The 20,972-nt window shown below is 65.5% G+C and overlaps 2 protein-coding genes across 2 annotated transcripts; one reads left to right on the top strand and one right to left on the bottom strand.

The window, feature by feature from the left end:
* Window positions 1–376: 376 nt before the first annotated feature.
* SHROOM4 (shroom family member 4) lies at window positions 377–12,773 on the bottom strand. The gene is given in 11 exon segments (XM_056359969.1): window positions 377–2,034; window positions 2,113–2,385; window positions 2,999–3,182; window positions 3,267–3,298; window positions 3,300–3,690; window positions 3,932–4,531; window positions 4,943–5,004; window positions 5,212–7,198; window positions 7,737–7,868; window positions 9,059–9,210; window positions 12,600–12,773. Coding segments are annotated over 11 exon segments (4,209 nt in total). The 5' UTR covers window positions 12,726–12,773; the 3' UTR covers window positions 377–1,764.
* A 3,287-nt stretch (window positions 12,774–16,060) lies between these two features.
* On the top strand, window positions 16,061–17,668 carry BMP15 (bone morphogenetic protein 15). Its single transcript, XM_056359309.1, has 2 exons — window positions 16,061–16,379; window positions 16,893–17,668. The coding sequence occupies exons 1-2, from the start codon at window positions 16,061–16,063 to the stop codon at window positions 17,666–17,668; spliced, it is 1,095 nt and encodes a 364-aa protein (XP_056215284.1).
* The last annotated feature ends 3,304 nt before the right edge of the window (window positions 17,669–20,972 follow it).

Genomic DNA, 20,972 nt, shown 5'->3' with positions numbered 1-20,972 from the left:
GAGCACTGCCACCCCCACTAGACACCCCCCCGGCCCTGATTCCACCCCAAAAACTCTGGAGGTGATGCTGTCACTGTGAGTGCCAGGGACAATGCTACAACTGTCACCCAAGCACTGTGCCGCCTCCATGTGCCCCTGGGGAGGGGTCCAGGCCCTGTCCCCTGCCTTGACCCAGCCTGGTGGCACTGAGTGCAGAGGACTCCCTGCCCATGGCTGAATCCCTGGTGCCTGTGGTGCCACGGGAGCATTTGGGTCCCAAGCATTTGACAGGACCTGGCTCAGTCTAGCTGGGGCATCTGCCCCTCTGGCAGTCACTGGCCAGCCCCAGTGCCACTGGCTGGGGCTGCAGGGACAAACCACACGAGACACAAGTTGGAACAGTTGTGCAGCTGCTGCTGCTCATTTAGTGTGAGAGAGGCACAATGGCACGCGGCAAGGCACGGACACCAGCACAGTGACCTACTAAGTAAGGGATGCCAGTCCCCCCAAGAGCAGCATATCCACCACTGGGTGCAGTCTTTGGTCCTAGCAGTGTTCCTGGGCAGGCACAGGGCATGGCTGAGATGGGGGGCATGCGGGGGACCCCATTCCTGCCAGGCACTGTCCCAGGGCAGGGCCAGTTGGTGTGGGGCATAGTGTTCAATGGGCTCAGGGGCGTGGGCAGCCACACCGGGGGGTGTGTGTGCTGCAGTGCCAAGTGGGTAGGCACGGGTGCCGCCTGCACCCTGGGGCTGGGCTGCCCAGCTATGGCCACCCCTAAAGGGGCTGGGGCCCACCCCCAGCTGCTGCCGCTTCCATGAAACCCCTGTGCAAAATCAGCAAGGCACCTGCCCGGCCCATGGGGGCATACAGGCAGCGGCAGGGCAGATGGGATGACCCAGCGTGAGGTCTAAGTGCTATTTGGGGCTGCTGCAGCACAGAAGAAGGGGACAGGTACCCCATTTCATCCTTAGGGTGGTTTTTCCTCTATTAATCCTTCCCAGTGCTGGGGCAAAGGCTGGAGGCAAGGGCTAGATGAGGCTGGGTGGTCCCTGTGCCCACAGCACTGGTGGCAGGGGGCACTCACAGCCCCTGGTCTACTGCTCCCAGAACCTCCTCCTCTGGCAGGGCACCATGCCAGGGCACCGCAGTGTCCCCCGGTAGAGGGGTGCACAGCACTCACCAGCACCGGCGCTGGCCCCCTGCAGTTCCTCAGCCGGCCGGGAGTGGGTTAAAGAACTGCTAACCAGGGCCATTGTTTCAGACACAATGGAGAGGAAAAGGATGCCCGGGGCCGAAATTCTTTCAGCTCCCATCGGACAGACAGACAGAACTGGACAAACAGACATGACAGACAAATAAGACATGATGGAGTGCAAGAATGGTTTAACCCTTCCAGGCACTGCTGCATGGGGATGCTCTGAGGCAGCCAGGGGGTGTTTAAGGCACTCGGTGCAGCACCAGCTGCGGGATAGCCACTGGTGTCCAGGGCAAGGTAGAGGGTCCCCTGCAGGCACAGAAAGACCCGGGGAGGGGGGGACAAGATCCATCCCCTTGGCCGTCATGGGCCACGGGGAGCTGGGTGGCTGTTAGAGCCCAGGGCAGCTCTGTGGCACGATCCGCCCTGGCCTGTGCCTGGCGGGCACCACCCCCTCCCCTGCTCAGTAAACTGGAAAAATAAATAAAAGGCAGGGGCTGGACAGACAGACAGGTGCAAGGAGAGCCCTTGAGGGGCCAGCAAGCTGGGGCCATGGTCAGGGTCCTGGGGGGAGGCTGGTCAGGGGGCTAGCAGCCCTTGGGGGCCTGGCCGAGGCTTTCACGCAGGCACCGGAGCTGCTCCTGGCCCAGCTTGATCTTCTCCTCCAGCTCCCGCTGCTCGGTGATGAGGGCTGACTTCATCTTGACGAAGTGCTGGTAGTCCTGGAGGTGCTCAGCAGGCAGGTATCGCGCCACCATGGCACCCACCGCTTCCTCCCGCCGCCCCACATGCTCCTTCAGCTCCTTGGCATCCTCCAGCTGTGCCACCAGCAGCCTCTGCTTCTCTCGCAGGGCCACCTGTGGGCAAGATGGGCAGCAATGGCACAGGGTCCCGCACCCCGACACCCCACAGGTGCCCCCCTGCCCCGTGCTCACCTTGTCCTCAGTGGGGGCATGCGGCCCTAGGCTGCCCAGGGCAGCCTCCACCCGGGCCAAGCGACCCGAGAGGGAGAGCAGGAGATTGACCACCTTATCCAGGTCGCCCACGAAGAGGCGGTACTTGTCAAACTCCCCTGGGGTGCAGAGGGCTTGCAGGCGGGCAGCCACATCTTCACCCAGTGCCCCATTGGCGCTGATGTCCTCCTGCAGCCCCCGCTGCGCCTCCTGCAGCACGGCCAGCTTGCGGCTCAGGCTCTCAATCAGCTGCAGCTGCCAGAGGGAAGGGGTCAGGGGCAACTGGGGCCACCCCCTGTTGGGACCTGGGGACCGGCACTTGGGTGCAGGGGTGCCATGCTGCACTGTGCCCCGCAAGCATCTGGCAATGTCCCCGATCTCTGCAAGCACCTGGCAGTGTCTCAGACCCCGTGAGCATACAGCAATGTCCCCAGTCCCTGCAAGCACCCAGCGCCACTCCTGGTCCCTGTGAGCACTCGGGAATGTCCCAGTCCCTGCAAACACTTGAGCAATGCCCTTTGTCCCTGCGAGCATCTGGCAATGCCCCCAGTTCCTCTGAGCGGATGCTCCTGGTTCTCAGCAGCAGCTGGTGACGCTCCCAGGTCCCAGAAGCACCCAACACCCCCGGTCTTCACAAGCACCTGGCAATGTCCCAGCCCCTGTGAGCATCCAGCAGTGCTTCTGGTCCCTGCAAGCACCCAGCAATGTCCCTGGTTCCCCTGAGGATCTGGTGATGCCTCTAGTTCCCGCAAGGAAGTAACGATGCCCCACTCCTTGTGAGCATCCAGCAATGTGTCTGGTCTCCAGAACACCCAGCGATTGCAGTGGGAAACCCCGAGGGCATCGTCCCCAGCAGTGCCCACTTTACCTTCTTTTCCACCAGCTCATGGTCCACCTCTTCCTCCTCATCCTCTGAACTTCTCTCCACCTCCGGCAGCTCCTTTACCTTGCTGAGCGGCTCAGCTTTGCCCGATGCCATGCCATAATATGCTGGGTAGGATGCAGAGCTGGCAGTGCTCCCAGGGGGCGGCGAGATGGGCTCGAAGCCCTGCCTGCAGGGACACGGGCTCAGCGCCGTGGCAGTGGGGTACCGCCTGTCCTCAGCACAGTGCCCGGTACACCCACGCCAGCCCTACCTGTCCTGCGCCAGGGCCTCCAGGCGCCAGTCCCCGCCGGAAATGCTCCCGCCGGGGCTGCCACTCCCCCGCCACCAGCAGCTCGCCCATCACCTCGGTGGCAGTGCTGAGGGGGGCCGAGGGGGCCAGGATACCAGCCAGGGAGCGGTCCCTGCCTGCCACATCCCACAGCAGTTCCTTCGAGTCCACATGGTGGGGCTGGGGCCGGCCCCCCTGGCAGCTCACCCCCTCTGCTTTGCCAGGGACAGGCTTGGGTGCCTCTGGGGTGGCAGGGCTGGGGCCTCCATGCAGGGGCAGGGAGCACTCACCCACACCATGGGGGCCAGCCCAGCCCCGCTCCTGGTTCCGGCTGAGACTTTGGGGCTGCTCCTCCGTCTCCCAAGGGCGCTTCACCTTCGGCCGCTCCTCCCCAGCCCCTGCCACCCTGCCAACACCCATGTGGAGGCACCCACATCAGCTCCCCTGCCCACCCATGGGGGACATGTAGGGCCATGCCCACCCCAGGGAAGGACACCCCCACCCCCAAAAAATCCCATAGCTTGCCCCAAGGGGTGGATTAGGATGCTCCAACACAGGGTTCGAAGGGCCACATGTCCCCAAAGCTACCCCGTGCCCAGGCTGTGCCCACAGCCCCGCTCCCACCCCCACGTCATGGCGGCACTTGCCTGCAAATCTCGGCACTGCCAGCATCGGGCTCAGGCATCCTGTGGAGTGACCTGGGGGGCTCAGGTCGGGGCCAGGCACCCGGTGGGGCAGGGGAGCGAGCGGCATGCCCCCAGGACCAGCCCCCCTGCTCCCCACTGAGGCTCTGGGTCCGCTCGCATACAGCCTCAGCAATGCTGTAGGTTGGCACAGGGGCAGCGGTGAAGGCAGAGCCATGCCCAGAACCATCCAGCAGGCGCTGGGACATCCGGCGTTGCCTGTACTTCTCCCAGTTGGGGGGAGGCGGGCGGGGAGGTGGGGGGCCCTTCTTTTTGGGGATGCCAGAGGGGTCCAGCTTGTCACGGAGAAGGTTCCTTTGGTCGCGGCCCCGGGGGCTAGCAGGCTCCAAGTTGAGGTGGCTTTCAGAGAAGGCTCTGCCCCGCAGTGGGCGGTGCAGGGGATCCGGGGGACTCTCGGGGGAGCAGGCCAGGCGGTCACCATCCCATGAGAGGTCGTGCGTGGATGTGGCCCGGTAGCAGGGTGTCCACTCCGGCTCGGTGCTCTCAAAGCACGGGTGGAAGGGGCCAAGCCTTGGGAAGCCCAGTTGGTGGTGGGAGAGCTCACTGGGGAGAGAAAGGGGCACCCATCCCCCCTGGATAGTCGCCCCCCACCCCCAGCAGCTCATGCCCACCCCTGCCGCAGTTTCACCAGCTGGAGTCACCCAGTCCCACTAGTGGGGAAAGCCTGGGTTCTCCCAGTGCCCCTGTGCTGGATACAGCCCCCCAGAGACACTCCTAGCCCCCTGGCGACAGGTATGGAGGGACTCCCCCGCCACGGGCACCTCCTCACACCCCCAGGCCCTGCTTGCCCGTGGTGGCACGCGCCCCCACTTTTCAGGGTACAGCACAGCTGCGGCCAGGGCATTAAGGGAGGCACTTTGTACATCATCACCCAAATCACAGTGGTCCCTGTGCCTCACTAGCAGAGGTCCCCACCGAGTGGCATGCACGTCCTGGCAGCTGGCATGGGCTCACCTGACGGATTGGCTGGCTTTCCTGGTTATTGCCGGTGGTTCCCACTCATCTGGAGGAAACTCCTGCATGGTTGGAAGGAGAGGGAGTGTGAAAGCGGGGTCAGCATTCCCCTCTCCAGCAACCCCTGACCCCCAGGCACAGTAGGCATGCATGGGGTCTGCAGGGCACCCTGTGGTCACAGCACCCCCACCCCAACCCACAGTCATGCTCTGGGAGTGCAGGGTGGTGCCGGTGCTGCTCCCCAGCACAGTACTGGGGGGCTCACTCACCGTGGCAAAAGCTCTCCGGGGGGGCCAGGCGTCACTCTCCTCCCGCCCAGGGCGGGGGCCTGGACAGTAGCAGTCGGGGCAGCGTGCCCAGGGCTGGGGGTGACAGCGACAGGTGTGGCTGCGCGGCAGTGGGGGGGTGCACAGGTCCCTGCCACAGTAGCGGCAGGGCTCAGGGCACAGGGGAACCCCGCAGGGGTAGAAGCCCCGCAGGTACTCCAGCTCGCCCGGCCTCCCCTGCGGCTTGTAGCAGGGGGGCTGCTCCCGGCAGCACTCAGCATAGAGGCCGGTGGAGGCCGGCTGGCTGGGTGATGGGGGGCCATAGGTCTGGTCCATGGAGAGGTGGCGGATGTCCCGGCGCTCGGGGCCGTGGGGCTGGAAGGCACCAGGATCACACGCCGAGGGCTTGCTGTGCCGGGGTGGCACCGGCCGGCTACTCTCCTCAAAGAACCGGCGGCGGTCGGCAAAGGGCAGGAGGACAGCCTCATCGGTGCCCCGTGGCGGGGAGCTGGGGGCCGCAGGCCCCTGGCTGTAGCCCTCCAGCTCACCAGGACTGGGCGAGCGCTGCAACTGCAGCTTGTGCTCTGAGGACCAGCGCCAGTGGCCCCCGCCCGTCCGCACCACCCGCTCCGGGGATGAGGGTCCTTTGGGAACCGGCAGTGGGTCAGGGGTGGGGATGCCCCGGTCCTCCGAGCAGCTGGGGTTCCTGCCATCCTCGCTTGGCGCAGGGCTGAGACGCTTGGCTGGGGCACAGGGTCCCTCCACCAGCACGCTGCCCTCGGGGGGCTCCTCTGCCTCCTCCACCGGCTCCTCACCAGGTGGCGGGGCACCGGGACCCCGGCTCTTCTGCAGCTGGGCCTTGCGCCGCTGGATCTCGTTGCGCAGGCTGGTGGCAAAGCGGTCGCTGCGGCGGCGCATCTGAGCAGAGCGGTGGGGTGGGCCCCCAGCCCGCCGGCCCCCTGCCCGGCTCTCCTCCTCTGCCGGCCCCTCACTACCACGCACTGGGCTGGCCCCCTGCCCATCCTGCCCACAGGCTCGCTGCAGCTCAGGGCAGCAGCGGCAGGGCGGCAGGCAGCAGCATGGCTCTGGGCAGAGCTGGGGGTCCTGGGCAGCCACCGCAGTCCCTGGCCGGCTGCCCTCAGGGTGCAGCGGGGAGAGGGTCCAGTGGTGCCCATCGGGGGCCGGTGAGGCTCGCCCGCTGCTGGAGCCCACCTGGAGGGAGCGGAGCTGGGAGGCCAGCAGCTGCTCAGGAGCACTGTGCCGGTGTGGCGCATGGCCCTTGAGGGGGGACAGCAGCAGGTTGTCACCTGCTGCCATGGCATCCGGCACCTGGTGCATGCTGCCATCCAGGTACAGCTGGTCACCAGGCTCCGTGCCCTCCCCCCGGTGTGGCTCGGCTGGGCATCGGTTGGGGTGGGAGCTCAGCGTGTAATACTGATTGGCAGAGAGGCGGTCCTTCATGGGGTATGGCACTGGCATCCTCCCACCTGCTGCCTCTGCCTCCCTATCCCTCTGGCAGAGGAAGGTGTCAGAGATCCATCGACCCTTGGCATGCAGCATGTCCACCGACACTGACACCCAGCGCCTGTCCCCTCTGCCGGCTGGGGCTGCCCGCAGACTGTCCCTCCTGACAGGGGGCTGGGGGGGCATAGGCACCCTCCAGGCCTCGGGGTGCTGGCTGGTGGGTGGCTCAGCCCCTGTGGTCAGGTAGCGCCCGTTGGGGGGCTTGCAGGAGCCTTGGAGGCTGGAGTCGACAGAGGTGGTCTCCTCAGGGCGGAGGGAGAGAGTGCAGTCAGAGGTGAGGGAGCTGGTGGAGAATGAGCTGTAGGCTGAGTCCCGCTTGCTGTGGTAGATGCCCTGGTCAATGGGTGAGGGGTCGCCTTCATAGCAGGCCTGGCCAGGCTGGTCCAGGCTCTCCATGCTCCCGATGGAGCTGCTCCGGTCGGTGCTGCAGTGCCGGGACAGTGGGTTCCACTGCAGGGACAGCTCGCTGCCACCCGGCCCCATGCCGGTGTTAGGGGTGCCCGCCACCCCCCATCTTGATCCCTGCCAGCCCCTCTGGTGGGCAAGAGATCCCAGGGAGCCAATGCCCTCCCACCACATACACCCCCCAGGATGGGGAGGGCACAGGCCAGTGCAGCCCTCGCCCGCCCTTCATCCCCGGGCTTGGGGGCAGCACCAAGACTGCCCCAGTGCTGGCAGGGGGAATGGGCTCAGGGGCGCAGGGTGTGCGTGGCTCCAGCCACTCAGGCCCTGCCCACACCGGCAGCAGGGGCACAGGGACTCGGCAGCTCCTGGCCAACTCCGATGGAGCCACCGCCCCTTCCTGCCCGGAGCCAGCAAGTCATCAGGCAGGGGAAAGGGCAGCACAGGCACAGGACACGGGGTGATGCCTGACAGCAGTGCGGGGCAAGCAAGCACGCGCACACCCCACACCCCTCCCGCCCCAACCCAAGTAGGTGCCCTGCCAGCTCCCTCCCCTTGTACGGTCCCATGGGTGCCCCTGGGGGCTGGTCAGGGGGTCTCACCTGACATCACACCCCGAGGGCCAGGAGAGGCTGAAGGCATCAGCAAGGCAGTGCATGGCAGGGGCGTTGGGGCGGCTCTCGGTGAGCTTGGCTACATGCCAGGAATGGGGCCGGAGGACGGGCACGCTCCTCCTGCCAAGAGCAACAGCAGGAGAGGACAAGAATGGGGAGGAAGCTGGGCCGAGGAACCAGGGCTGAAGTCACTTCCTACGGGGCTTCCTGTCCCCCCCAGGCCAGCACCCGCTCGATGAGGACGGCAGGGAGGAGCGTCCAGCCCTGCCAGCACCCAGTGCTGGGCAGTGGGATCCCACGGTTGCCCCCCACCGCTGATGGGGCTCCCCTGCCTGCAGCAGCCCCACTGCCAGCATCAGCAGCGGACCGAGGACATGGCCCCAGCACAGCCCAGAGGCAATGCCACGGCAGGGTGAAGGTCCATCCATGGCAGCCATGCCAAGGACCCTGGGGCCACATCTGTGTCCCCAGCACAAGCCTGACCTTCCCCCTTGTTCCTCAGTCCCTCAGCATCTGCAGCAATCTGGCCACATTGTGTGCCCAGGGAGGGGTCCCCAGGTGCCAAGCCCTGTCCCACCCCCTGTGTCAAGCAGCTGTGGGGGTCTCCAGCCACCCTAGCGCACACAAGCAGCGACGTCCAGTGCCACTGCACAGACACACGGGCAGATGCCACCTCCTGTACCCGCCAAGTGCCCAGCGCTGCCCCAACACCTGCTGGGTGACAGGGGTGAGCAGTGGGGTTAGCACAGTGGTCCCACCCCCTGCCCAGAGCCCCCAGACTCACCATGGATGATGCTGAGCCCCAGCACAGCCCCATGGCACCCCTTGTCCCGTGGGCAGCGCCCTGCGCTGCCCCAACCCCTAGGGACCGCTGGAACAGGAGCCCGGTCGGGATGCAGCCAAGGGAGTGGATGCGGGTCGGCAGGGGGGTGGACGGACAACTGCACAGCCCAGCCCTGCCTCTCCTTCCTTTCCCAGGCAGGCAGCAGGCAGGCAGGCAGGAAGGGAGAGGAGCGGCCACACTCTGAGGATACCGCCTAGCAAGGGGGTGGCGAGCCTGCCGCACTGCCCTGGCTCTGCTGGCAGCACCCTGGGCTGGTGTCCCGCCCACCAAGGGGTGCTGGCAGCCATGGTGGGGCTGCCCCCTACCCAGTTACTACCCTACTCAGTCCTACGCCAAAGCACGGAGCACCTCCAGGCTGGGGACGGGGGCACTGCCAGATTCCTACCAGCGCCCCAGGCAGGTGATGCCTCCCAGGCCTTGGCACCACCCTCCGCCCCCCCGCCCCCCAACACGCAGCGCAGCCAACCTGCGGACAATCATCTTCAGGGTGCGGTAGGAGCCCTTGATGAGGATCAGGGCCTCCTGGCGGGACCCGTACAGTGGCGTCCCGCTGATGTTCACCAGCTCATCGCCTGGCTGCAGCCGGTGGGACAGAGCAGCCTTGCCCCCATCCTCCACCTGGGCAACAAAGAGGGGTGGGGTGTTGGGGGGGGATACAGCCCCCAGAACACCCTGGGGGTGGTGGTGACACTGCCACCAGGTGCCAGGGGAGAAAAAGGCTTCAGAAAGGGGTGCCTGCACCCCAGGCACTGCAGAGGGATCTGCAGCGCCAGGCTCCCCCCCTGCCCCAGTCACATGAATTTCTGAGCAAGGAAAGGGCATCAGGGAGCGGGGGGAGAAGAAAAATGTCCTGTCCCAGCAGATTCCCCCGCAGGCGGGGGTAGCACAAGGGTTCTTTGTCCAGCACGGGTGCCAGCCCCCCACTGCTGCTCCCAGCCCCACGTCAGCCCTGCTTGGGCACCCGCAGTTATTTCAGTGCCTGAAGGATGCCATCATGCTGTGTGCACGCAGTGAAGCCAACAGCAGGGGAAGTGCCGAGCTGTGCCTGGCCCTGGCACATGCCTACCCCATCCTGCCACCCACAGCCAAAATAAGCCTGGTACCCCATACTGCCACGGCGTGGACGACACAGCGCTGCCAGAACTGGGGGGTCCCAACAAGTCCCCTCTGCCCCAGCAGGTAGGTGCAGTGTGGGCAGTCCTGGGGTGAGCAGTGCCCAGCTGGGACAGGCAGAGCGTCTGGGGCTGACACAAATTTCTGTCCATCCTGCCACTCTCAATGGCCTGGTACCACCGTGCCTAGCCCCTCACACTGCAAGGAGGACAAACGAGCCCAGCTGCTGGGCTGCATGGTGACAGTGGCATGGGGTATGCAGGTGCATGGGGCAGGACCTGGGGTGCAAGTCCCCATGCCCAGTGTGGATGTGGAGCTTGACCTGGCCAGACCCTACAGCTGCCCGCAAGGTGACGGGCAAAGCTGGCCTGCCCTGTGACAGAGCTCCTCACCCTGCCCTGCCACGTCCAGTCCAGCAGAGAAACATGTTCTGCCTACAATGCCTGCGGTGCCATCTCGGCAGCCAGGCCCTGCTGCAGGGTGGCACCTGCACCTTCCCAGTGGGCTGGCCACCAGGCACACAGCCCTGGGCACCCCTTCGCAGCCATGGTGCTGGACAGGGGCTCAAGGAGCAACCTGCTGCCCACGGGCAACATGGCACCCGGTCCTGCCCAGTGTAGCACTGCCCCATGGCTCTGCCTGGCACAGCTGTGCCCAGCACCCCACAACTCCCCATTTTTTCAGGGACCTGGGGACTGCAATGCATTGCCCAGGCTGGGCACAGCCTGACACGCCTACCTGTGCCGGTAGGCTGCCCTCCCACCCCAGAATCAGCTGTGGGGATGCCTTCCTGGGCACAGCGTCCACAGCTGCCTGCAAGGGCACTGGCTGGAGCACCTGGGCTTAACCTCTGCCATGCTGCTGCCCACCACTGGGCTGCTCCAGCAGTGCGGGCTGGCAGGGCAGGCTGTACCTTCACCCCAGCCCTTTGCCCAGCCAAGCGCCCACCCAGTCCCACCTGCCATGGCCACAGGGCTGAGTTAGCTGTGACAGGTCCCCCTCCAGTGCAGGACACCACTGGGTCTGCACCCATGTCTGGGTCACCACACACGCCAGGACGGACAGACACAGCTCAGCCCTGGCATTGCTCACCAGGAGCTAAAACTGGCACAAACAGCCTCTTGTTCTGCATTCACCACCAGTAAACTCAGCGCTGGCAGCCAAACCCTGCTGCCTGCTGCCCTGCCTGGCTGGGCCAGCCCTGAGTGCTTCCCTGACATCACCCCCGGTGTTCACTCTGGGCCCTAATGGTGGCCACTGGCTGGCTCACAGGATTATCTGCCTGCCCCCGGAGAGACTTGTCCTAGAAAGCACAGCAGCCGTGGCAGCTCCTGAGCTGTGCCCACCCTGCCCCACACAGAACTCCCTCCTTGCTCCCAATGTGCCTGAGGGGGCCTGTGCTGGGGGACACTTGGCAGCTCCACAGAGAATCCAGCGTGCCATGGGACTTGCCGCAGGAAGGGATCCCGCCCGCAGCGGGCTCAGGGGCCAAACTGTCCCACTTAGCGCCGGGACCCCTTTCCCCTTTTCGGCGCGGGGGCCCCTGTGCTGCCGGTGGGGGCTGCGCCCTCCCCACACGGGCCAGCACGCACACACCTCGGCTGGCCGCGGCGGCGGAGTGGGCGCCCCGGGGGACCCTCCCTTGAAAGCACAGAGCGCTGGAACAAGCCCCCTTTGTTTGCAGAGCACACGCGGTGGCGGCGGCCCGACCGGGGGGGGAGCGCGGGAGCCGGCACCCCCGTTCCGCAAGGATCCACCCCCCATTCTCAGCGGCAGTCGGGAGCATCCCCTGCCCCCCCTATCCCCTCCGCCAGCAGCCGGCGGACCCACCGGGAGCCCCCACCCCGAGGCCCGGTAGCGAGTCGGGGGGGCGGGCAGTGCCCCCAGCCCCCAGCCCCCGGCAGGGCTCTGGCTCCCGCCCGCCGCCGGTGCCACCCCAGGGCGTAGGGCAGGGACCGGAGTCACTTTTCCAGCTCCCCCAGCCAGACCGCGCTGCCCCGCGTCCCGGCGCAGGGCGTGGAGGGCCCGAGGGGGCAGCCAGCCCGGCTCGGGGCAGGGAGGCAGCCCCGGGGCCGCGGCACAGCCCGGCCCGGCAGCGCCCTGGCCCCGGCAGGACAGTGGCACCGGGCGGGGAGGCGGCCAAACCGCCCGGTGACAAGGTCTCGGCCGAGCTCCGCGGCGCGGGGGACGCACTCCCGGCTGCCGCTCGGGTCCCAGCGGGTGTCCCAGGAGGTCGATGCCCCGGCGGGGCCACGGGCATCGGTGACCCCCGCGCGGCGGGACGCTGCGGCCGTAAGGGCCCCACCCTCGCCCTCCCCGCTCGCGGGGGCGGGATGGACCCCCGCGCCTCCCCCCGGCGCGGCACCGCACCCCGACACCAGCCCTCTCTCCCGGGCACGGCCCTGCCCAAGCGCTTAGGGGGTGCCGGAACGGGACGGACTCCGGTCCCCTCCACCGTGACCTCCAACGTCCCCGCAGAGCCCGGTCCCGGGGGTGCCCGGGGGCGCGGCACCCACGGGTGAGCACGTGAAGGGAGGGGCCGCGCCCCGTGGAACGGGACCGGGGGGGGCCCCCCCGTCGCCAGCCCAACGGATGTGCCGGAGGAATTTCTTCCTGCCGCCGGGCCTGGGCTGTCCCTCCGCCTCCTCGGCCCCCACGGTCCCCGCTCCCACTCTCCCCCGCGGCTCGGCGTGGCGGGTCGCGGGGGGACGTGGGTGCGGGAGCCTGCCACGGCCCCGCCGCGCCGGGACATGCGAACCCACGGCCGAGACTCCCCGTGTCCCCATCGCCACCGCGCACCGGGTGTCGTGTTCCCCCGCCCCGCCCCGGGTCGGAGGCCCCTCGCGGGGGGGATGCCGCGGAGCCCACGCGGGACCGCGTCCGGCGGCGCCTACCTTGGAGACGATGAGAGGCTCGCCATGCTCCAGCCCGCCGCGGAGCGTGAAGCCCCAGGGCGCGCCCCCCTGCAGCTGCACATGCACGTACTGGGGGGCGCCGGGCCGGCCCTCGGCCCGCTCCATGGCAGCTACTGCCCCATCGCGGCCCGGCCCCGCACCGCGGAGGAAATGACACCCCCGCCGCCCGGGCTGAGCGGCGCGGGGCCGAGCACGGGGCGGGGCCGGCCCGGCACCGGGGCTGCTCCGCCGCCGCCGCCAATGAGGCGCGGGGGGACGGCTGCGATCGGCTGAGCTGGAACGGCTGGGCTCGGATAGGCACGGCACGGCTTAGCGCTGGTCAGCTTGGCTCAGCAAGGCACGGCATGGCACTTCTCAGCATGGCATGGCACGGCACAGCCTCGCTTGGCACGGCTTGGCTCAGCCCATTTCAGCACAGCCATAGCACAGCTCAGCACAGCGCATGGCACAGCTTGGCACAGCTCAGCACACAATGGCACAGCACAGAACTGTGCTACTTAGTTCAGCTCAGCTTGGCCTTGCACAGCTGGACCCAGGGACCTGCACTGAGCTGCTTGGCTCAGCTTGGCAGAGCCCAGCCAGCATGGTTCAACTCAGTCCAGCTTAGCCCAGCATGGTGTGACATGGAGGACTGGCACAGCACAGCTCAGCCCGGTACAATTTGGTTCAGCATGGGATAGCAAGGGGGCCAGCATGGGCTGGCTGGCCCAGCATGGCTCAGCCCTGGCATTGTGCTGTGCAGCTCTGCTAGGCTGGTGTGTTCTGGCTTGGCTCAGCTCAGTGTGGCCCAGCACAGGGCTGGTATGGTTCAAATCAGTACAGCGTGGCACGGCCAGGGCCCTGACCTGGTTTGGCTCCACTCAGCCTGGTCTGATTTTGCTCAGTGCAGTTCAGCTCAGGTTGACACAGACAAGCATGGTCCAGCTTGGCACAGCATGTCCCAGCCTGGTTTAGCTTGGCCTGGGATGGTTCAGCACAGCGTGACCCAGTTACGCCCAGCACAGTATGGTACTTCCAGGGACCAGCACCATTAGGGCCAGCTCAGCACAGCTCAGCCTGGCATGGCATGGCACAGCATGGCTTGGCACAGCCTAGCCCAGCCCAGCAGCATGGTGTGGCCAGCAGCCTGGCAGTGCTCATACAGGTGCAAGAGGTGCCTGTTTGAGTGGCAGCGAAGTGATGCAGCACCCACCACAGCTCCCTGGGGCAGAAGGCTCCCCGTGGCACCCCACCCCAGCAATCACGCTGGCGCCTTGAGCCCTGCTGCCTGCAGATGAGCACGCGATGCCAGCTCCTGTCTGGCCTGCCCACTCCGGCCCCCACCCTGGCCTGCCAGGTGCCCCAAGGCAGGCGTGGCAGCATGGCTGTGCTTCACCTCTGCCTTTCCCCCACGAGGTCCAGGAGGGGCTGCTGTGCCCCTTTGGGGAAACTGAGGCAGGGCAAAGCAGCAGTGGGCAGCAGCTGGGAGTGGTGGAAGTGGATCGGCGCTGGTTCCCCGGGGAGCCCTGGAGTCCCGCTCCTCCCCTTCCCGCCCGGGGCCCGGCTCTTACTCATCTCCTTCGCAGACAGCCCAGCCGGCCGGGAAAGCTCAGCCCTGCCAGCAACGCCCGCGGCCCCCGGATGCCGGCAGGCTGGGCGGGCACAGCGCTGTGGCCCGGGAGGGTGGGCTTGCTGTACGGGGCAGGCGAGCTACCCCCGGGTATGCCCAGCCCTGGCGCGGGAAGAGTCCCTCGAGTTTTTCTTGGCAGCCCTGTCCACTGGTGCCTGCCTCAAACCCCAGCCCAGCCTGGGGGCAGGCAGCCAGGCCATGAGCCCGGTCCTTGCACAGGCTGGGGGGTCCCAGGGCACCAGGGTGGGGCGGTCCTCAGACTGTGGCACTGAAGCCCATCCAGCAGTGACACACGGCCCCCCTTTGCATGGCCTCGGCATGTCCACCACTGGCCTTGCCAACCCCCCCCCCCCCTTGTTGTGCCCCCCACTCACTGCCAGTGCCTGCCATGCCTGGGACTTTTCCCAGACTCCAGTGGGCTTGGCTGCTGCTGTGCCCTTTCTCAAATAAGTAACCAGGGCTGCCTGGCCAGGCGTGAGGGCTCTGCACCCTGGCTCACGTGTGGCCCCACACCCCATTAAGCACCACATCCCTCCCTGCCCTGGCCTCCCCCGCTACGGCCCTTCCAGACCTTATTGCTGTGTCCAGCTGGCACTGGGGAGGGTGGGCAGCTCCCAGGGCAAGGCAGGCATCAATACATGCCACAGCTGCCCCCATGTCCTTGTGCCCACACCGGTGGTTCCCAACCAGAGCATCAACTCCCCTGACCCTCTCCAGCCCAGCAGGAGAGCAGCACTGTCCTGTGGGGCTGGGCAGTGTACCAGGTGCCCTGCCAGGGGCATGGACTGTAGCTGCCCACACCTTGCCCTGTGGTGTGCCCATAGAGCCTGCCTCAAATAAGCACCATGAAGCAGCACCAGGGCTGGGGGGCAATGTCCCCTGTAAGGGCAATGCCTCAAATGACCCATGCCAGCAATAGGGTGGGCATCACCCTTGCAAATTCTCGACCTTTGGCAAGTGCGAGCAGAGACCTCAGAGCTGGGACAGCCAAGCCCAGTAAAGCTGCAGGCATGGTGGTGCCCACAGCATGGGTACCACTGGCTGACCCGCCTGTGCTCCACAACACTGGAGTCTGGGTCACTCTGCCCACCTGTGGGCCTCAGTGCCATGGTCCCTAGGCTTGATGCCCATCCCTCAGCTGGGCTAAGTAAGCTACTGGGCAGCCTGGCTGTGCTGCTGGGCTGGCCTGGGAGCAGACCCTCAGGCTTTGTGCCTGCTCTGGCCAATGCATGCCAGCTCGCAGCAATGGGCACAAAGGTGCCAAGCCCACTGCCAGAGAGTCTGCATGGGGTGGGGGGAGCTGGAGGGGTTCTCACCATCGCGGAGCGCAGTGCTGGGCTCCAGCCATTCTCCCCTGGGATGAAGGGAGCTCCTGGCCCTTTAAACCCCGATTGGGGCCATGCCTTTAAAAGGGCCCTGAGAGCTAGGGCCTCTTACTCTGCAGGAGGAGGCTGGTCAGGAGCAGGTGGGCTGAGTGAGCTGGTCCTCCCCACGCACCCCACTTCACCCCCCTCTCCCCTACCCCCCTACCCTGGCACTTCTACAGCCCCCATAGCCAGGCTTCAGTCTGGCTGGCTTGGCCCCTGGTCTGGGTTTTAGTCCGTAATTTGCGCTCCTTTTTGAATACAGAGACCCCCCACTTTTCTGTTCATGTGCTGAGCTGAAGCAGCTGGCATGGCTGTCCTGGCTTGATAGCAGCTGGCAGCATCCTGCAGTGGCTACAACCAGGTCTGCCTCTCCAGGGGAAAGAAGTATGATTCCAGGCTCCCCCTAATCTTGTTGCCAGCCAGCCTCACCTTGTAGTGCTCATCCACCCACCCTCACACTTATCATGGCTTTGCTCCATCCTTTCACCAGCCTCCTCCTCCTCCTTGCTGTGCCCCTTTCCCAGGCTGCAAACCAGCCCCCACTGCCCCTTGGCTCCCTGCCTGCCATCCCCCCCCTGCCCCTCCTGCAGGCCCTGCAAGTGCGGGCACCAGGCAGCCAGGGCTGGCGAGCTGGGCCAGCAAACAGGCAGCCCCTGCGCTACATGCTGAACCTGTACTGGCGTGCTGCTGATCGTGAAGGGCGACCGCGCCATGGCCGCAGCCTGGGTACTAACACCATCCGCCTGGTCCAGGCCAACTCCCATGAGCGTCAGCCCTGGGCAGGTAAGGAGCAGCTGGGCAGCAAGGGCAGTGTGGGGGCCTAGCAGAGCCAGTGGGGTGGACTTGAGCCCTGAGGGGAGTCTCTGCCTGCCTCCTTCCCCTCTTCAGTGTCCTGGCCAGGACTGGCACATCCTGTGAACTGCGGGGCTGCCCTTGGCTGTGGGGTCCCCCTTGGTGGGTGGGCCAGGCTTGCCCTGCCCCTGGGGTGAGATGGGCAAGTGCATCGCTGGCCCTGTGTGCCACTCACCCCATCCCATCCTGCCTGATGCTATGTCAGGCCAGTGGTGATGGTGCAGAGGATGGGAGTTGCGCCAACCACTCTTTGCCCTCCACCCCAGCAGTGAGCCATGGCACACAGCTGCTGTTTGCTAAGGCTCCTGCCTTCCGTTGGGGCACCTGGCTGTCATGGGCTCAGCTGCCCTGTGTGGGGCCACCGCAGCACCCTGGGAGAGGGCTGTGCTGGCACAGTGCTTCCTGTGTCAACCTAAAGGTGGACTGGCTGTTGCTTCCCTGCAGGTCGCTGGTATGTGCAGCCCCTCACCTACCGCCTGGAGGGCCAACCTGAAGCCGAGCACCTCCTCCGAGCCACTGTAGTCTACCTGCCCAGCCTACCGCTGGCCCATGGTCACCTGCTCTGCACCTTGGAGCTGGCAGCCACTAGCAAGGCACCCGGGGTGCTGCTCAGCCCTGCTGCCCACCCTCGCCGTGGTTGGGCTGAAGCAGATGTCACCCCTTACCTGGTGCCAGGGAATGGTAGCATGGGGAACCTGGAGCTGCGGCATGTCTGTGTGCGTGCTGGCCGGGCGGGGGATCGTGATGCCCCAGTGGCACCTAGCCACCCCTTCCTCCTCCTCTACCTCAATGACACACAGGCTGGACTGGCACCTCCAGCAGTGGAGAACCGTCGGCACCGGCGTGACATGGGGACACTGGCCCATGACCTGCCTGGCTACCTGCGGGAGCAGGGAGAGAAGAAGAGTGACTGCTCCCTGCGCCCGTTCCCCGTCAGCTTTGCCCAGCTGGGCTGGGACCACTGGATCATTGCTCCCCACCGCTACAATCCACGCTACTGTAAGGGTGCCTGTCCCCGTCTGCTCCGTTATGACTACCACGTGCCCAACCATGCAGTGGTGCAGAGCTTCATCCATCAGCTGGTGGATGCCAGCGTGCCCTGGCCCTCCTGTGTCCCCTACCGCTACAGCCCCATCAGCGTCCTCATGATTGAGCGTGACGGTGGCATCCTCTACAAGGAGTATGAGAACATGATTGCAGAGGCCTGCACCTGCCGGTAACACCCACTGCCGGGGCATATCACACCCAGGTTTTGCCTATGCCTGCTGGATCCGGACTTCAGGGTTTTGTCTTGCTCCACTTGGGGCAGGCTCACTGCCCCCACCCCCCGCCACCCCAGCCCTGTGTGGCACTGCTCTGCGGAAGGTTTTACGATGGCAATTTTATGTGAATTGTAGGTTTTTAAAGGCAGGAGTCTGTGCTGGGGCAGTTGACCCATGGCATCTGTCCTTCCTGCAGCCCCATGGCCACTGCCTGTTGGATTTTTTTTTTTTGGGGGGGGTGGGCAGGCAGGAGGCAGGGCTTGGCCCAATGCTCCCAGAGATAAGCTGGGTCCCTGGACTGGAGCACAAAGTTCTTAGGTGGCTGGGTGTCTCTTGGTGGAGCTGGGGCTGGAAGGACAAGGGGTCCAGGTGTCCCCATGCTTGGCACCAAGCTGGTGCTGTCTGTATCTGGTGTAACCCTGCCTGCGGGATTCCTTCCCAGCTCACGTGCACCCCATCCTGTCTAGTCCTAGCTGCAGTGGCATCTCACTGGGCTGGGAATTGGGCTGGCAGGGGGGAAAACCCTTTCCTCCCCTGCAGTTTTGCTCTAGGGGGGCTGTGAAAACTGGAGGGACCTGAGCTGTCAGCTCCTCTCCCAGTGCCAGAGGCCAGGCAGCTGCCTATGCTGGGCTCCGTTCGCTGCTGCTGCTGCCACTCCTGGGCTTGCCCTATAGCAGGGCTCGGGTCTCACCCTATCCCAGGGGCTAGACCCTTGTCATGGTGTCCCTCTGCTTTCTGGTACCCTTGCTGTCCCATGGGCCTTGGGATCTGCTGGTGTCCTGGCCTGTTCCTGGAGGGGTCAGTCCCACTCCCAGCACCCCTGCCACCTGGCTTCCCTCTATTTATTGCTGACTGTAAATAAATAAATTGATGGATTTTGCTAAAGACCATTTTGGCCTGCTCTTGCTCTGTCTCTGGGGTACGGCAGGCTCCCCCTGCTCCCCTGGGACAGGCTGGTACAGACTGTGTCATTGTGCAGCACTCCTTGTGCTTGCACTGCAGGGGTGGGTGCTGCTTCCTGCTGTGCGAAAGCAGGTAAATCCCAGCTTGTTCAAGCAGGAGCTGTGAGAAGAGCCTCCCCTGCAGTGTAGACCTGCCCTGGGGCGGGGGGGACCAGATGTGGCTGCAGGCAGCTGCCTCAGTGGGGCTGGGGATCAGATGCCTCACATCCCTCTGTATTGGGCAGCTCCTGGGGGACCACAGGGGGCCAATAAGCTGGGTCTCCCCAGGCTATCTGTTACTGTATCAGGGCATTTGGCTTCCAGGGCTATTTTAGGAAGGTGTCTGAGGCAAACCTGCCTGTTCCTGGGCATGATGCCCTGTGTTTGTAAAGCTGGGGCAAAGTTACCCTTCTTTGAGCAGCGAGGCAGGCATAGGTGGCAGCAGAAATCCTTGTTCCCAGTGCTTGGTGGCATTACCAGCTGGGTACTGCCTCTGCATCCTTATCTCATGGCTCTCTCCAGGGTCTCATCCCTTGCTTGGCCTCCAGTCCCATGTAATATTGCTGGTCCAAGCTCTGTGGGCATGTTTCAGCACTTACTCCCTCCTGTGGGTGTTTGCTGTGGGGCAGGGGGCTGCCAGCCCCAAAGTTTCTCTTGTGTCCTGGCAGTGTGAGGAGCTGGAGAGCCCCAGTCTCCTCTCCTATCCCTTGTCCCTATCTGGCCACATCCTGGCCATCTCTAGCCAGGAGACTGTGGGGAAGGGAATGTCTTCAGCTTCTTTGGAATCTCGAGGACCTGACCCCAGGGGAAAGATTTTTCCCTTGTCAATCATTAAGCACGTAGTGTTGACTCATCCAGGCAAGTGATGATGAAAGATGCAGGCGCTGGGCACTGTCCCAGCTCTGGGCACCGCTGGGTGCCAGTGCTCAGTGCTGGCCCTGTCAGGGACCTGCACCCCAGACTGCTGTGGCCCCCCTCGGATCTGCCAGGAGCCCAGAGACAGATGGGCACTTGGGTTTGTCTGTCCCAGCCCTGTGCTCTCGTATGCACTGTGCTGGTGGGATCTTGTGCCTGTTGGGCTGGACCCCTTCCTAGGATACCCTCAGGGACCAAGGGTTTGCCCCAGCAGTGTGATCTCTGCACTGGTGGTGGGGCAGACACTGCCAAAGGGACAGAGGAGCAGCAGTTCAGGGAAAAAGCTGCTGTCCCTCGGCTGACCCTGGCACTGTGCCAGCACCGGGGCTGCCAGGGCAGAGCTGGGTGAAGGGTGCGGAGCCCCCAGCCCAGTGTCCTGGTGCACCCTGGGGGGTGGCTCTTCCCATGGATCCCACAGCTGTGTGAATCCCCCAAGCACAGCCTGGCACCCCATTGGCGTCAGCCCTGTGGAGAGCACCAGGAGCCCTGCCTTTGAGGACATGCCTCCACCCCATGCTCTGGCAGGAGTCTTGCCTGTGGGGCTGCCGCCTGTACTTGGGGCTGCACTGGCCCCCTGCTCTCCCCTAGGCCAGCCAGCATATCCCTGGCCCTTCTTGCCCTGCTCCAAGCCCCTTCTCCTGCCCCCAACCCACACTGGGGCTTTGCTCTGTCTCCACCAGGTCCCCAGTCACTACCCTTCTTGCTACCCATCCCAAGTGGGCACTGCCACCTCATATGCCCCATCTTCTGGGATGACACCTGGCAGGGAGCAGGTGACCTGCCCCACATGCCCTAGCAGTGCTGGGGAAAATCTGGGCCGGGCAAGGTGCAGGGGCACAGGGTGTGGAGCTTACCCAGCTGCGGAGCGCAGCTGCCCCCTGCCCTAGGCACCCTGCTGGGAGCTGTAGCAGAAGGCAGACAGTGATGCCCAGGCTCCAGATGCCTCCCTCACAGGTGCCCTGCAGAGATGCTGGCAGCCCCTAGATGGGGTGGGGGCCATATTTGTGTAAGGCCATGACCGGGCAGGAGCAGTGCCCAGTGGAGGCATGGGACGGCCAGAGTTGCCAGTACCATGGCAGCCTCAGCTGCTATTGCACTGAGCACTGGCCAAGGTGGCAGGGCCTCCCCTGCCCACCCATGCACTGCCACCGGCCTGGTGCCGCTTCTCTCCCTCCTCTTGCTTCTCCCCAGCACCCTCCGGGTGGGTTTGGGCATGGGGGGTGGGCGCTGGGGGCCAAGGGGCTCACCCCCCCCCTCCCTGCCCCATCCACCCCTCTGGGTGCTGTGGGAGCCCCGGGAGGTGGGAGGGCATGTGGCCACCTGGCTGCCACGCCTGACACCCTTCTGGAGGATGGTGGGCAGCAGACCCCTGGGTGCCCACTGCTGGCACAGCCTCAAGTGCGTCA

The sequence above is a fragment of the Falco biarmicus genome, chromosome 14, assembly GCF_023638135.1.
Source record: "Falco biarmicus isolate bFalBia1 chromosome 14, bFalBia1.pri, whole genome shotgun sequence".
Classification (NCBI taxonomy): Eukaryota; Metazoa; Chordata; class Aves; order Falconiformes; family Falconidae; genus Falco; species Falco biarmicus.
The sequence above is the reverse complement of the archived record's forward strand: the minus strand, read 5'-3'. Positions and strand labels throughout refer to the sequence as shown.